General features: G+C 39.3%; 1 protein-coding gene across 3 annotated transcripts in view; it reads left to right on the top strand.

The window, feature by feature from the left end:
* VPS41 (VPS41 subunit of HOPS complex) overlaps window positions 1–17821 on the top strand; it is a 190678-nt gene that overhangs the window by 150777 nt on the left and 22080 nt on the right. For all 3 annotated transcript variants that reach the window (XM_017661346.3, XM_073239066.1, XM_073239067.1), the window contains exons 15-21: window positions 2442–2503; window positions 3897–3978; window positions 6521–6613; window positions 11589–11716; window positions 12846–12990; window positions 15693–15734; window positions 15877–15927. In XM_017661346.3, coding sequence (XP_017516835.2) covers window positions 2442–2503; window positions 3897–3978; window positions 6521–6613; window positions 11589–11716; window positions 12846–12990; window positions 15693–15734; window positions 15877–15927 — 603 coding nt within the window. The remainder of the gene's footprint in view (window positions 1–2441; window positions 2504–3896; window positions 3979–6520; window positions 6614–11588; window positions 11717–12845; window positions 12991–15692; window positions 15735–15876; window positions 15928–17821) is intronic.

Below are 17821 nucleotides of genomic sequence, written 5' to 3'. Positions count from 1 at the left end.
TTGTCTCTCAGCACAAATCCCTTCTGCCTATACTTTCCCCACCTTAAACTTCTCTGTAAAACCCTACACAAAAGGCTATTTCTCAGAGTGTACAAGCAAAATAATTCAAGAACTAAAAGAAGGAGAGAAAGCGAGAACATTTTTGTTTCATTCAAAATTGTAAGGGATAAGCAAGAATCATCTAGAAATGGAGCAGAAGTTATCCAGCAAACTGAAGAGTGTATGGGACGGTGCAGAGAAGTGAAACCAACTGCTTGGCCCGCTTGGTTATATGGGACACTTGAGGCATTTATACACAGGAAGCAAGGGTCAGATTCTGAAGGGCCAGGAGTAATTTGGAGCCTGGTTCTATCTAGAACCTCTAGGAGACGGGTTAAGCTCTCAGTGTCACATCAGATTTGCTTGTTAGAAAGGTTCTCTGATGGAGGAAGGGGGCCAGAGGGAGGCCAGTAGAGATGGGAACCAATTAGATATGATTCCCTTCGTGTGGAGGTGGAAGGGATGTGACCTGCCGTCAGTAGGCATGGCAAGGGGAAGGTGGGTGGAAGATTCGGTCAGCTGGATCTGGTGACCTCCAGGATATGGTGACTGGCTCTGTGTGCACAGGTGAGTGAGGGTGAGAAGTCTAGGCTGTGGGCTTGGACTGAGCCTCTGGTAAGTGGCGTTCCATCCACTGAGAGAAAGAGAGAGAGAGAGAGGAAGAGCAGGATCAGGGGAGAAAATGAATTCTGGTTTCAACACATTGAGCTTTGGCCACCTGTGGACATCCTGGTAGAGCTCAGGAAAGAGATCTAGTCTCAGAAATACATTCAGCAGAGTCCTCCGCAAACAAGTTAGTGGAATCTGTGAGTGGGACCAGTCCACACTGGGCAAGTGTCCAGTGTCAGAGAACAGAGGACCGTGAGTGGAACCATTGGGAATGCTGGCATTCAAGGGATGATGCCTACAAAACGTTTGAAACAACCAGAGGAAAGTTGTGTCATTGGAGCTGAGACAGGACAACATTCCAGGGTAAAGAAGTTGAATGCTTAAGTAGCTGAGGTAAGCCATTCAAAGTACAAGCTCAGCTGGTCAGTTGTACATTGTGCTTTGCAATATGTCAACATGCTATCGGGAGTGAAAAGTAAATAAGAGGTTCTGAAATAGAGTTGAATGTAGACCGTTAGGTTAGCTGAGAAGTGGAAAAGAGTGAGACTGACTGGCTGGAGGCTGTGACATGAGAAGGTCTTCAGTGATGGTGGTATTTTGTATAAGGGAGATACTTACCATGCTTACGCTAAGTGAAAAGATGGAAAATCGGGTTTAAGTTAAAGGAGTGCAGAGAGAGGATGAGTGGCAGAATAAGCTCCACAGTTGGGAGGGGACACAGTAGGAGGAGAGAGATTGGAGGAATTGGCCCTGCAGAGGAGACATCTCTTCTCTGAACCTGGACAGAAAAACTACCCATTGATAATGTGGTAAGTGTTCTGTTTTCAGAGAAATAGAGTTAGGTGCCCTTTCTTCATTACGTAGTTCCGGTAGATTTAAAATATGATCTCCTACACAGTAGTCATTAAAATAAAAGCTTAATAAACTAAGAACTATGGGTATGTCCCTCTACTCTTGCCGTGGAACATCCTATACATTTATTATGCATAGACTCATTTCTCCCAGCACCTTGTAATTTCATACCAGACAGGCAGTGAGAAAAATGGGCTCCTGCCATTTCTGCCATCCAGGAGGAAATTCCACAAAACTTTTTAGTACATAAAGTAGAACTTAAAATCCAAGTTTTATTATATATACTGACTTTAAGCTTCTCATGAAAATGCTTTTAGTTGGAAATAATATTTCATAAGAATTGTCATGGGAGATCAACCAAGATGTCCCACGCCTCTGGTGACACGGTTCACCCCAAATCCTCTGAGAACAAAGGTGGAATAAGTGAATGAACACAGCCCCTCTGAAGCCAGTCAGTTCAGTACTTTGAGCCCCAGTTTCCTCATCTGTAAACACATGTTTTTCTGAGCTCATTTTCACATTAAAGTTAACTTGAATATTGAACATTTCCCTTGAATATGACGTGTCATTTCATTTTTCTTACACTATCTTCATCAGACTTGATATAGAGGAAACAGGTAGCTCACATGAAGTTGTTGGATAATGTTTCCAATATTACAGATTTCTTTTGTCCCTCTCAGAAGGGAGCAGGCTAAGGACCTTTAAAATAGTAACATTTAAAAAAATAGCGAATTCTAAAATTTGAAAAAATACAAATACAAGTACATTTATGCTTAAGAAGGAAATGGACATAATTACTTAAAGCAAACTGAGATGTATAAACAGGTTCCAGTTAGTAGGGTGCGTAGAGCCCTGACTATCATGGCCTGCTCAGAAACTTGAGACTCTGCTTTTTGGTTGTTCCAGTTAATTACAAAACCCCTTCTTTCCATTTTCCTTAGGATATTGGCTTGGCGTATATAAACCACCTGGTGGAGAAGGGAGAGTATGACGCTGCAGCACGGTAGTAATGACATTTTCACAATTGTTTGTTAATACACATGAATTGAACAAGGTTAACAATAAAAATAATCCATTCTGTGCAGTTGACAAGACTTTTTTTAACATCTAACAGGTAATTTTTTAACCACAGAAACGATTGATATTTTATTTGCCTAGCTGCCATCTCGTTTTCACCAAAAGAGAAATGTTTTTGTCATTAATTAATGAGAAATGTGTCAAAAGTCATGAAGAATCTAAAATTTTACCTTTTTCATAAGCTGACAAGTTAGCCTGCCACAGTTTCCTGGGTGCTGGTGGAAGAAATGAGACTCCTGGGTCAGAGATGCAGGATTATCTGTCTCAGCAATAGTAGGAGCCAGAGTATCTGCACTTGCACCAGATCCCACAGCAGAGCATAGGGGTCCCTGTGACCCTGCACCTTCAGCGGGTCACATTACAGGAAAGGGACCCTGAGCATAGCATATCTGACTCTTTCATAATGGGCAGTGAGCCTACCTGCCCTTGGCTTCAGAGGAGAATGTTATTTTTATTACACTGCACAGGAAACAAACCTGCTGTTTGCTCTGGAGGGAGACATTATCTGTGTCCTCTAATTGCCAGGGCTGTTCACTCTATGTGCATCCTTGAGAAGGTAGTCCAAATAAAGGCAGTGCCTCTGCTCACAGTTCAAGGAGAATTGTCGACCAACAAGAGGGTGGCAATTAAATGGCTGTAATCAGACCCCAGCCTCCTGTTTCACAGGGGTCTATGGTGAACAAGACCATACGTGTTTCACAGTGGTCGAGTGGGTCTGTGTGAGTGGCTCCCTGGAGCTGTGTATGCCTGTCTGCAGGACTTTGTAGCAGTTTGGGAAGACGGCCGTCAGGCCTACTTCTATTCCCCTGAGATTTAGGGACACCTGTTTCTTTGCTGTGTAAATTAACTAACCCTTTTTTCATATATAAACAGTTCTCCAAATTTATGTTATGATAGGATTTTAATTTTCTAAAGTCTGACTGTATGCCATTGTTTAAAGCCATTCCAGAAGTAGTTTAAATTGGTACTTTTTGTGTGTGAGGGCATTTCTTTAACACAAGAAAGGCCCCCAAACCAGCAGTAGTGTTCATCTGGTAAGCAGGCAAGTCAGACAGGAAAAATACTGGGAAAAACCTTAATTGTAGTCTTCTGAAAGGGTTTCATCTTTATTTGTAAGTATTTTGGGTAAATTCTCATGACTTCCATCAACCTTGTATCAGCCATTAATGCCTAATACCTTTATGTTCCCTGGCACTTGAGATACAACTGTCAGAACTCTGGGATGACAGTTTATCTAAACCACTAGGGGAGATGTCTACTTATTCTGTTTATTTTTTTTATTTATACTCTCTTTCCCCCTGGGATATTTTTACTGCCAGCAAATGTCAGAAAATTCTTGGGAAAAATGCAGCACTCTGGGAATATGAAGTTTATAAATTTAAAGAAATTGGACAGCTTAAGGTACGCATAGCTTTATTTTAGCTTTATTGTTAACTTTTCATTTTTGTAATATATTACTATTGAGATGGAAATAAAATTCAGACAACAGTAATCAGTTCTTTATTGGGATGTATTATCTCAACCAGAAAAAAAATATCAAACTTTCAGAAATTGGTTTCAGAATATAAATTTGGTTTGTATTTTATGTGTAGAAAATATTTGCATAAAATATATTACATTTATGATGTATTCACTTTCCTGTCTCCCTCCAGTTCTTTCTGTATTCAGCTGAAGTTTTCATGTTTTTTTAAATGAATGTGGAAAACAGGTGTAGTCTCATCCAGTCGATTATTAAATGTAATGCTTTTTTCAGATGTACTGAAGAATTAGTGCACTTTTCAGACGGAAAAGTTCAACCATGTAGTTCTAACAAATATTTTTGATATTTCACTTTTTTTAGCTTTTCACGTAGGGTATAATATCCAGGCCAATCAATGGAGTATTTCCTGTATTGGAAGCATTTTCTAAACCTTCTGGTAATTGTGAGTCTTTTCAGTGCTCTCTTGGGAGTTTTGACTATGCTTTTAAAATTTCCAGTTACTCAGCTGGCCAGCCCTGGGACCTTCCATGCTTGCCCCCTAAATGTTACCCTTCTCTGGGAGGCCCCCATCGGATGCCTCCCGTTCTGTTTATTAGCTGCTCCTGGAGGGTCTTACCCAGCCCTATGGCCATGTTCACCTGGTGGCTCCATTACCTAGACCTCTCTTTAAATTCCATATCTATGCTGGAAGTGTGTGATGGCCATTTTTCCTTGTATGTAATGCTGATAGTGATCATTCAAAATAATGGGAATTCATTTCTTTTGTAAGTCTTGTCCTCCTTTCAGTCTGTGCTGTGGCATCACAGTATTTGTATCCCTCATGCTTAAGAGCTCACAGCCACTGTCGCTGAGAACATCTGACTCACCTCCTTGTTGTCTTTAACTCCAGTTTTTGTCAGTCTTCCCTTGGCAGTACCAGTTAGTTGAGCCTCTCCTTCCCTTTGGGGCAACTGCCTTAACTCTTGCTCGAGTTACATGTGATAGCTCTCTACAACCCTAAGCCGGAGTTAAATGTTTAAAAAATAAATATGCTATTCTCACGTCCCTCCTGCTCAAAGTATAAAATCCCAGTTCCTTCCATGACCCCACCTCACCTTCCTCCCCAACTTCATCGTGCTTCCATGACCCATCTCCAAGCCGATCTGACTTCCCTGATCGCAGAGTAGGCATTCATGGCTCCATGTCTTTGCTCATGCTATTCCTTCTGCCAGGGTGCCCTTCCCACTCTATTCTTACCCAGTAGACCCCCGGCATCTGTTGTTTCTGCTTCAGTACACAGGGCTCACTTCTGCACACCCAGCACCATGTTAACCCCTCTTTGTAAGCAGTATTGCAATTGGCCATTTAGATGTCTGCATATCTTTGCTCAGAGGCTCCAGGCAACTTGGAATGGTGACTCTAGCTCTGTACCCTCAGCACAAAGCATGGTGATCAGTGTGTAGTACACTGCAGGGCCCTTGGACAGTGTCTGGAAATTCAACACTTAACCCAGCACTGAAATAGCTAAAGAGCACAAGGTGTATTTTCCCTTCACTTCAAACATGATTATGTGTTTTTAAAGGTTGATATATTCTATTTTAAGGAACAAAAGATAACTAGATGATGAAAGATTCCTTGATTACTTAAGAAGTTGATTTTTATCATCTCTGTGACATTCTCCCTCCTGTTATTAAGTTTGTCATTAATTCATCAGGAAGATCAGAAAGATACATGTTAATTTAACTGACAGTTCTTTTATTATACATTCATACATTTATATACTTCATATATAGTTTTGAAAATATACTGTAATGTGTTATAAGAAGGCAGAGGATTTTTTAATCTTTTCATAAAAATTTTCTAAAGTACGCTGTTGCCTTAAGTCTTAAAAGTAAAAATAGACACAGTGTACCTGCCTTACAATCACTTGACTCACAGTTTTTTGACCATAACAGTGGTGCGCAAGTGATACACATTCAGTAGAAACTGTACTTAAATTTTGAATTCGCATCTTTTCCTGGATATGAGGTGCATTCCTCCCTGGTGATGCCAGGTGGGGCAGAGAGCAAAGCTCCAAGCCAGCCCTGTGATCGCCATGGTCAACAGCTGATGACCCTCACAGCCGTCCCAGACCCACACGGCCATGCTGGTTTTCACCTCCAGCACAGTATTCATTGAATTACATGAGATATCAATGCTTCATTATAAAAGAGTCTTTGTGTTAGATGATTTTACCCTAGCTGTAGGCTAATGTAAGGGTGCCAATCATGTTTAAGGTAGGCGAGGCTAAGCTATGACAATGGGTAGGTTAGGTGTATTAAATGCATTTTCAACTTGCATTATTTTCAGCGTAAGATGGGTTTATTGGAATGTAACCCCATCATAAGTTGGCGAAGGTAAGTACTTTTATTCTTCTGCATAATGGGAATACAGTTTTGTGTTGCTCCTTCTTAAGGGATATTTTTTTCCCTTTATCTTCTTTAGGCTATTAGTCCTTATTTGCCACGAGGGGATCCAGTTCTGAAACCACTCATCTATGAAATGATCTTACATGAATTTTTGGAGAGTGATTATGAGGTATGACATACTGATATGATCATATTTACTTATGCCCAGTGGAAAACATTCAGAAATCGAGAAAAATAGTACAGTGGAGCAGCTAGGTTAAAGGGAGCTGATTTGCCATTTGTGTAAGCTGGATGAAACTGAGGTAGGTAAGCTCTGATAACAGCTAATGTTTATACAGACAGTGAGAATCTCTCACCCATGTACATTTTGAAGAATTTCTTAATTTCTTTATAATATCCTAAAGCTAATTCCTTTTTCCACTTGAAAGAACTAAAGAAAAAGGATTAATTGCCATTTGGAGGATTTCATAAATAGACTAGCACTTGCTGATGCTTACACTATGCCTGAAGAATTCAGAACTTTCCAAAGCATGAAACTCAAAACTAAGTTTGCCAAAGGAGAATTAAAGAGAAATTAGGGAGCAGGAGTGGGGAAGGGGATTGGGAATGATCTGTTTGCTTATTGATTAAGGAGAAAGGCAGTACTTCAACTGCTTATCTCCTATGTGCTCTGCAATTTTATACACACATTGCAAATTTATACTCCTAACAGCACTATAAATAGTAACAGTCAGTTTTTTAGATGAGGAAGCTAAAGATGAAAGAAATAACATGCCCAAGGCTGTACATGTAAAAAATAGGCATGCCTAGATTTGAATTTAAATTTGGTGTTTGCATGCACCCACAATGGACTGTAATTTTTAAAATTTGTTTATTTAAAACACATTTATTCATAAAATATCTGGTTAGTGCCTACTATGTTGCAGGAATGTGTTAGGTGTTAGCATGCAAACATAAATGAAATGATGTACATTCAGTGCTGGCTCATAGTCTTAAGTCAGATGCAAGCATGTAAACCAGTGATTCTCAACAGGAGCTGCTTCTGCCCCGCACCCCACCCCCAGGGGATATTTGGCAATGTCTGGAGACATTTCTGGTTGTCATGGCAGGGGTATTTAGTGGGTGGAGGGCAGGGATGCCACTAAGCATCCTACAGCACAGGACAGCCCCCCCATGACAGTGGGTTATCTGTCCTCAAATGTCAACAGTACTGAGGTTGAGAAGCCCTGATATAAACAGATAAATTACCATATAGTAAGCTGGGTGCTCTAATAAAACTGTCAACAAAGTACTGTGGCTATGACTCAGGCTTCTCCCCCTCTGACCAGAGGAAGAGATGAAATTTCTGGTGGGCAGATTCTAGATAAGGCTGGGAAGCTCTTCTTTAGAGCTGTCACTGGTGCTGAAAGAATCCGTAAACCAGGAGGCGTTGGACTGTGGGCTGCTGCTCTCCAGTGTCTGCCCAACCTTCATCATCTTTCAGTGGCATTGTCTTTATCCTCCCTTACAAAGTTCAGGGGTCTAATCCAGTAATAAGTTTTCATTTTGGTGCCTTACAATATGCTACAAGTTGTTGCTGCCTTCTTACATTCTGGTGTTTGGTTTGAAAGCTAAGGAAGATTTTATTTGCAACTTTCATCTTTCCCGTAAGATTGTGAAGTGGCTTGTGCAAAAGTTAATATATAGAAACAGGGGCAAGCAGATTAGAGATGGAATAAGCAAATGAATTCCTATGTTCTGAGTGCCTACTCAGTACTGAACACATTGTTAAAATATTTTTTAAGCAGTAATTGATTCAGTTTAAAAAGGTAAAAGGCACCACTACATTTTAATTCTGAGATGATTTTTAGATCTTAAAATATAAAGCAGCCATTAAAATAGTGATGCTTTACCCTGATCCCAACAACACTATAAACAATAATGTCAATTATATAGATGTGTTGGTCAGTTACTGCCAACTAGGTGTCCCCAGACACTTAAGAGTCAAGCATCCTGATGTATGCGTGACCTATATGGGTTTTTTTTACTTTTATAAGCCTGTATGTAATACCATCATAGGAAGGGATTAAGTGCTTTGGCATAAATTAAACTTGAGCAAAGTACTTCTTTAATAATTGTGCATACGAATGGAGGCAGCATTTCCTCATCTTATTAGCATGTATTATAATGTAATCCAATCTTCACTAGCAGCATGGATCTTTCCCTTCCTAGATCTGTACAGAAGGGTTTATGGTAATAATTTCTGTCATTTATGTTAGGTACTAACTGATGTAGGCTAGAGGAATGATTTCTGTTAATTTCCTATTAAACATATCTTTACTTAGAACCTACCATGGTCTAGAGTACTCATTTGAATCCAATAGAAATAAAAAAACACAGTCCTACTCTCCTGTGGCTTCACAGGCTTGAGACCATATTAATAAGCTTTAAGCAACTAAAAAATAAGTAAGACAGGGAGGGCTATGTGTTCTATAAGAGATCTAATGACAGGCCATTGTTGGCCATAGTTATTAGAAGGTTGCTTCAGTGAATAAAGAGTTGTAGTAGACTTCTGTTTCTTTCCACTGTGTTCTGAGTACACACACCATCTGTCATAAATGTTCCATCTTTTTACATCTTCCCAAAAGAAAGAGAATTATGAGTGTTCTGTGTAAATGATGGGAAGGTATGAACTTTATTTAGGAATACTGAAGCTTAGTACACTTGTTCCCTTTTTAAAAAAATTAATTTACCCATAAAAAAGCAATTTTATAATTTTTATGATTCTATTCTTTCAGATTCATCTATTTTTCAAGAAACTTATAAATCCTGTAGCATTCAAGTTGTCCCACTGTTTCATATCCAGAAGACTTGACTGACACTAAAAGAAATAAGCATGACTTAAATTTAGAGTTTGTCCATGAATGTTTAGGGAATCTACCTCATCAGTACTATTAACGTTATAAGTGATTTGTCTTCATTGTTCATAAGCTAAAAAATAATCCATATATTAGCTTCCATCATTCCTAGTTTTGTGTTTAAATTTGAAATAAATTGTCCCATCATTGATCAGACACCAGTGTTCTATAGCAACACTTTGATCACATACTATGTGGATGAAAATTTGATACTGCTAAAGAGCATTAAAAGTCAGATTAGAGAAAGCAATACCTGTCCTTCTCTGGAATATCGATATCTCAGTTTTCTTCCTAAAAACATCAGAGGTTGCAGCATTTTCTTGGAGGTAATGATGCTTCCTGACTTATATGTATGGGGTTTTTACTGCCATGCATATAGCTTTGCCTTTTAATTCACAGCCTAGCAGAATTATTTTAAAATAATTAAACTTTGCTTGAAAATATTAAGAACAAATGCATAAGATTGTTAAAAGTAGGATAACCCTATGGCATTTCATTCAGTGAATACTTTTTAACCTTTTACTTACTATGATGGGCTCAGAGGGTTCTCTAATTTTGCCCACTTCATCAATCAGCAGCTCCCAGATAATTGTGTCCTCCAATTAATAATAAAGGCCACGTGGTTAATTTCATAATATGTCTTTGCACATTTATTCAAGGGCTTACAAAGCCAAATAAGTAGAGAAAAGCATAACATGAAATGTAATAAATGTTTATTTCAGTTTATGCTGGAGTCACTGAGTTTTTATTGCACAATATGACCCTGATCGTTTTGTCTTATATTGTGTTAGAAGCTGGCAGTACTGTAAGACTGTTGCACATAGATGGGGAAAAGAGAAAATGGAACCAAGCTTTCTTCTTTCTCTGAACACTCTTAATTCCTGGTCTTAGGGCAATGGAGAGCTTCTAGTATTTGGGTGGAAATCTTTTCAGACTTTTTATCTTATAAATTTCAGTCTTAACAGAAACTTGGCCAAAATATCATTTTGGTTCAGAGAACATTTTAATGTTCTGGTTCAGTAGTTTTATAAAGTGTATCATCTTAATGAATTCCCCTCCCCTCCCAGATCTCTCAAGTCAAACTGCAATCATGCTCATATGTAGGAAAGTAGCAGTTTGATTGGGAAATGTGTAGCCTGTTGTTCTGGCCTCATGCCATCCTTCCTAGGGGTTACTTTAGTAGAAAGTGAATAGGACTTTGATGAAGGCTGTATTCCTAATTTTTTGTGATTTTATTCTTAACCAAATCCTGGTGCTTCACAGAAGCAAATCCTACCACACTATTTTCATTTCTAAATATCATTTAAATAAATTCAAAATAGCTCACTTAAGCATTAGTCGAGTTACTTAGTATTAATAACAAATGTTTTTCCAATAATGTATACTTATACTTCTATTTGCTGTCTTTTGAATATATCTAAGGCTTTTCCTAAAAGTTCTCAAGGATCAGTAACTATAAACTGTTCTACCATACTTTGAGTTACAAACCCTGAAGACTAAAGTTAGGAATTAGGAGGATAAAGTCTACCCAGGATACAGACCAAGAATCAGCCATGAAGGGAAAGAGAATCCACTCAGGGGATCTGGAGTTTCTATCAGAACCACAGAATTTGAGATCCAGAGATAGGGTGAGAGCTAGGGGATAAAACTTGAGCTCAAGTCCCAAGTCCCCAAATTAAAGGAGGTTTAGAGGTGGGAGTGGAAGGAGGGCACCGATGGTAACTTGTCAAAAGTAGGATGCTGGATGATTCTGCCGTGGGAGTGAGCCACTGCGTGTGGTTGTGCTGGCTGTGGGGTGACACTGCATGACCAGAGCACATGGCAGCCCAGACCTGAAGTGCATCAAGGGTGGTGGGAAAGGATCTGACGGGGATAATATCTATAAAGCTGTTAATGTTCAGATGTTATAGTTAGTCCAGAAGGAGACCAGAGCAAGTCAAACCTAAACTCTGTGCAGTGGTACTTTAGCAAAGGACAAACAGGCTTTCTTACTTGCACATTTCATCAAATAAGAACAGGAGTGAATGGCCCACCTACTTCCAAGAATGGTGGGTGGAGATGAGGGTGCAGTAATTCTCTCCCTCCCCTCACCACCCCCAGAACCCATAGTCTAAAAACTGATGATGTGTTTATGGACCAAAGTTTCGATCATAAAATTATTTTGTCTGTTTACAGGAATACTTTTAGGCAATGTTTAAACTATATGGATTGTTATCTTAAAGAGTGTTCTGTTTGTCTCCTTGGTAGGGTTTTGCCACTCTGATCCGAGAATGGCCCGGAGATCTGTACAACAATTCAGTAATAGTTCAGGCCGTTCGGGATCACCTGAAGAAGGATAGTCAGAACAGGACCTTACTGAAAACGCTGGCAGAATTGTGAGTATAAATTAGTGCTGCTTTTTCCAAATGAATCCATGTGAAAAGTTTTTCATATTTCAGCTCTGGTAAACTCTGAATAGGACTCAAAAAAGGCATCTTTTATACCATTGTCCTATATTCTTACCATTTTTCTGTATTTACTCTTAGTAAAAACCTTTCATAGACCTTCAGTGAACAACTAGAAGGTAGACAAAACTGTAAGCTGTACAGTTGTAATGTAATCTGTTTCCCAGAGGAGAGGAACCCTGGCCAGCAGCCCTTGGTACAGACAGTGGCTTGGGAGGTGCCAGGCCTTAGACTACTCAAGTAAATCAGGGTCCCAGGGAGGCTCTGGAGTCTGTCACCCCTGCAAGTCAGTTAATCTCTCAAACCTCAGGCACCTCAGCTATAAGATCACAGGTAACAATTCCTTATGGGATGATTTTAAGGCTTCAGTGAGATGTCATAATCAAGAACTGAGTCAGGGCTCAGAAAATGGAAGCTTGGTTAATACTTTTCATACTTACGGGCCCTTCCAGTGACCCAGGCTTTGTGCTACATGCTTGTGATACAGAGATAGATAGATACATTTGTGTCTTCAAGGAGCTTTGGTCTAGTGAAACAAAAGGCATATTGTAGGCTAATAAGGGACCCACAGTACAATATAGGTTCATCTGGCTTTCAGGAGCTGGCTTGGGCATTAATGTGGAAAACGTTATTTCAGCAGAAAGCACATGTCAGCTTTCTATAGCCCCTTACAAAAAAGCTTTTGAAATATGACCCATTTGTCAGCTAAAAACGGCTTATCAGAATCTTTTTTTAATCACCAGAATAATAATTTCTTTATTCTGGATCATAATTTGTCTGCTCTATGGATTTCTATTTTTAAAGTCTGATAATTTTTATAAGAGAAAAGTTGTATTACATATGGTAAATTTTATGAAATTTTGGTGGAATGGGAAGCAAAAGAGTTCTGAGAAAGAAATCCTTAGTTAAATACCAAGAATCGTTTTCTATATAAAGTGAACTTGTCACTCTAAACAAGTTTTTCAGTTTTTAATATTGTAAAACATGATTTGTATGTGTATATGTATGTGTTTAATTAGAAATGTTGGTGAACATTAATGTAAACATTTTGTATTACCAGGTACACCTATGACAAAAACTATGGTAATGCGCTGGAAATATACTTAACACTAAGACATAAGGATGTTTTCCAGTTGATCCACAAGCATAATCTTTTCAGTTCTATCAAGGATAAAATTGTTTTATTAATGGATTTTGATTCTGAGGTAATGTGTTTCTTACTTCAATACTGATCAATTATTTTTACTGTCCCAAATTTTTAGTAATTAGTTATCTATCCAACTGCTGGGAGTTATCCAATCACATAACTTGGCTGTGTGCTGATCATGTTCAAAACACTGTCATCTCACTAGATGTTACTTCAGTAATTGGCATTTGGGAATCCTTTACTTGAAGTGGTTATTCTATAATAGCACTCTTAATTTGATGTGGAACTTTTAAAGTTGTGTTTATGAAGTAATTTTTTAGTAAAACAGGTCACATAATTCATGCATTATGTATGTATCATGCTATATAGTAGTCTTCACAAAGTTGATTTAAATAGGAGCTATATCTACTTATTTTTTTCTAAAAGATGCAGTTAGCCCATTTTGCTTTTTTTTATTTAAGAATAATTGACATACAATATTGTATTAGTTTCAAGTGTATAGAATAGTGATTCAATATTTAAATACATTACAAAATGGTCACCACAGTAAAGCTAGTTATCATCTGTCACTGTACAAAGTTGTTAAAATATTATTGACTATATTCCCTATACTGTACATTACATCCCCATGTCTTATTTACCTTGTAACTGGAAAATTGTGCCTCTTAATCCCCTTCACTTATTTTGTCCATCCCCCCACATTCCTTCCCTCTGAAAACTATCAATTTGTTCTCTGTGTCAATGAGTCTGTATCTGTTTTCTTTTTTAGATTCCATCTATAAGTGAAATAATTTGTCTCTGGCTTATTTCACTTAGCATAATATCCTCTGTATCCATCCATGTTGTCACAAATGTTAAGATTTCATCCTTTTTTATGGCTCAGTAACATTCCTCTGTATATGTACACCTTCTTTATCCATTCATCTATTGATGAATATTTGGTGCTTCCATACCTTGGCTGTTGTAAATAATGCTGCAATAAGCATAAGAGAGTGGATGTCTTCTAGGATTGGTGCTTTAGCATCCCCTGTATGGGCTGCACACACCCCTCTGTGGGGCAGCCATGACCGCTGTGGGTGTGCTGGTGGGCAGGGCTGTATCCTGTCCAAGGTGCAGGGCTTTGCATGGTTCTCAGGAGGGTGCCCCTGGTGTAAGCAGTCTCCAGTGCCAGGATCAGCGCAGGACAAAATAGCAAAAGTGGCTGCTGCCAGTGTCTCAGTTCCCCAGGGAGAGGCCCAGCTGTCTCTCTCGCAGGTACTCCAACATTAGTATGCAGGGCTCCTTCCCCTGTGGTCTGTGTGCTTTTCCATGTGCTGTTTTTGCACTCATTTCTAGGTCTTGGTCTGTGCATGAACCCTTCAAGAGCGGTGTTCCTTTCCCTACAAGTTCTAGAGTTTTTTTGGACATGTTCCCAGTTGGTTTTCACTGGGTGCTCGTCTCTTCTGTGCAGGATCTAAGGATTAGGAGCTTGACTCTTCTCACTCCTCAGGGAAAAGTTCCATGCCTTTGAGGTCCCTCCGGGGCATGGAATGCCATGCCTGGGGTGTGCTTTTTCCCTTTGCAATACTGTATCTCTGCCTCCTACCCATCTCCATGCCTTCCCTCATAGAGGCCCTATTCATCCATTTACTGGGTCCTCTCAGAGGGAACTACTCCATATACAGTTGTAGACTATTATGTGCATGGGAGGAGATGAGCCCAGGTCTCCCTAGCCACCACCATGATCTCCCCCTTAGCTTGTTTTTCACACTGAATGAGGCCTAAGGGCCTACAGATCTGAAAAGAATTAGCGCAGTTCCCAGGGAGTTCAGGCACAGAGGTTCTGCTTCTTGGGCAGAAGATGATTAAGAGGATGAGATGCTTGTAAAAGGTAATTACATTTCCCCATATCTAGGCTCCCCCTTTCTCCTCTCCACTCCCACCATGTATCTAGGAGCCTAACATTGCATATGTAGCTGTACAAAAAGATGAAATGAACTGAAAATAACTGCTATTCAAGATTATGAACGAAAGTTAAGCAATCCTGGTTTTGTGATTGAAAGATACCTTAAAGGTAATCTCTTCCAACATCCTCATATTTCAGAGGGGAAAATAATGTTTGAAGTAGTTAGCTAGGTAGTAGCAGAGTCAAGAACAGAACCCTGACATTCTGTATGAGGCTCAGTCTGGGTGGCTGTCTTCCCACTGCCTCTTGTTACAAACACTGCCTAATTTGTGTCTCAGGAATGTCAAAAGTAGCCAGAGCAAATTCTCAAAGTCTGTAAGTTTTATATCATTATGAAACTCCAGGTATCTTATTTTTTTCTGGTTCTCATCCTCTTTTCCACATAAGACCAGCTCCTTACATCTGTGAAATCTATGGGGGACTCAGTGAAGATTGAGGTGGCAGGAAGGAAACCTCGTCTTGGGGTGCTGGGAACAATAGGTTCTCATAACTGAGAGGCCCATGGAACCATGTGAAGCCATCTTAGTCATCAAGGAGGTTAGAATATGTGTAGTCAAGATGTTTTTTTATGTAGTGAGTTTCAGCAAGACACCATTTTAGTAGTATATCAAATTCAGAGGCCTCAGATTGAGATACATTTTGAAGTGCATTGTTTTACAAATATCTAGGCGCAATCATAAAGCTGAGAGCCTCCTTATATATGGAAAATAAGCTGTCCACCTTTTGCTGTGACAATATATACTATATACTGTGTTCAGTGATCTCCTCAATCGCAAATTTCAATGACTGTGGTTATTTATTTATTTTTATTCCAGAAAGCTGTTGACATGCTTTTGGACAATGAAGATAAAATTTCAGTGAGTCTTTTGTTTTTATATGTGTCAACAGATGAGTGTCTGGGACCATTGTAGCCATTAAAGAGGCAAGGTATTGATCAGATGATTTTGCAGCTCTGTTTGTGTTCCTATCACTACATATAAACACTTCTTTTCTCTCTAGATTAACAAGGTGGTGGAAGAATTGGAAAACAGACCAGAGTTGCAGCATGTGGTAAGCATGGCCATCTTTTGCTCTTTTGCTTGCCTAGTGGGGCGAACCCCTTTCAGTACTGGAGCGACCTCTTCTGGGTTACTGCTCAGATTGGAAATGTGACCACCGACAGTAGTCTGTAATTATTATTCAGGCACATGGCCTGAATCTAGGCGAGGGATTAGTTACAGCTCAGACTCTTTAACTTAACTCACAACTCAATCGTGACTTTTAAAAAGTTAGATTCTTTTTTGTGTCATCAAACTTTGCCTAGGAGTAGGCCCCTTCCTTCTGTTGTCATCATTTGATATAATTATGGTACAAATGACAAGACCACACCGTGATGAAAGAGCAGAGTCTCATTTTTTTGGTCCCTCGCCCTGACGCTGCCTAATCCCACTTCTCTCATGTGGTTGTGGTGGTGGTGCTGTTAAAGCCTGTTGTTCTAGATTTCCTTTGGGGGCTACTTTGATTTTCTGCATTGCTGTCATCATGGAAGTAAAGCAGGGACAGATATTTTCTATTTCCTTTAAAAAATTATACAAGAAAAGGCTTTAGTGGAAATAGGAATCATTCCAGTAGGACTGTAGGTATCAAATATAATGAGCACTCTTCTGTCTCTGCCCACCTCTTTGCACCCAGGAGAGTCTCAGGGAATAGTTTTTTATTCAAAAGTCAGTTTTATGCATTGAAGCTTTTGAAGACTCCAGGATAGGAACGAGAGGTACTCTGTTTTTTAAGTTTTTCTTTTGCTCAGGGATTGTGTGGATGCTGTTGCTATATTGTTTGTTCATGGTTGGAAATCTCAAGATTATGTACTTGACCCAAGCAAGGCACCACTGTGCTGGCCACCTTGGGATTCAAAGCAATGGTTCCTGACCTTCTAAAGCCAGGAGACAGGATGACGGGCAGTAGGTGTCTATGTGGCAGTGTAATTAGTGCAGTGGTGAGATGCTGGCAGATCTCACACTAAACGGCTCATCTTCCCTGTCAGGCCATGTAATGTCTCTGTAAGTTTTCCTCAGCAGATGTGACAGAGCCTTCCTATCCTGTTTGCTCCTTTAGGAAACAGTACTGTGTGTCTGTCTCACATGCTGACCCCAGTGCCATTGGACTGGCAGGTGCCTCATTAGATGACCATGGGTTTCTGTCTGCTCTTCCCCCACCTTGCTATAGGGAGATGTGAGCAGTTAACCCGAGGGGTGTTTTTTCAGTGTGCATATGTCATGGTTAGGCCTAGTTAATGACCTTACATAACCATGAATGTCAAACTTCAGCTAATTTATTTGCAACCACAGCTTTTGGGCAGGCGGAAACTCTGCGTTTCTTACAAAACAATCTGGTCAATGTGTGAATGCACTTTATGTGATTGGTGTGAGCAAGTCTTTCTGCCTCGTGGATTATGGGGTGTGTGTTTACATTTAACATAATCTAAACCATGAACATCAATTTCTAACTTCTGCATAGTATATTGATAGACTTCATCTTGCCTCTGAATAGAAAGTGAATTACTCACTTCCTTTGAGATACATCAGCTTTTTCAGACAGCTGCAGAAAGGAGTCAGTTTTGAAAACTGATTTTGAACACCTATATTTTTCTTGATTTTTACTTATTATTTTTGTTTTTTGGTGTCCCCTGTGTAGGCAGCATTTCATTGCAAAAATAGGTATCAGTGAATTTAACAAAGAGGAGATACAGAATGTATGAAAATTAATTTAGTTCTTGCTGCTTTAGTTTTTGAGAATATATTCTCATCCCACGATTCTACCCCTTATTATATAAAAATGAGAAATGTTATGATCTTTTTATATAAAAGATGAGAATTTTTATGATCTAGGAAGACCACTAATCAATCATTTTATTTCTAACCTGAAGCAGATGACTGTGATGATAATTAACTGTTACCATCAACAT

This window comes from Manis javanica, chromosome 6 (assembly GCF_040802235.1).
Source record: "Manis javanica isolate MJ-LG chromosome 6, MJ_LKY, whole genome shotgun sequence".
NCBI classification, from domain to species: Eukaryota; Metazoa; Chordata; class Mammalia; order Pholidota; family Manidae; genus Manis; species Manis javanica.
The sequence above is the reverse complement of the archived record's forward strand: the minus strand, read 5'-3'. Positions and strand labels throughout refer to the sequence as shown.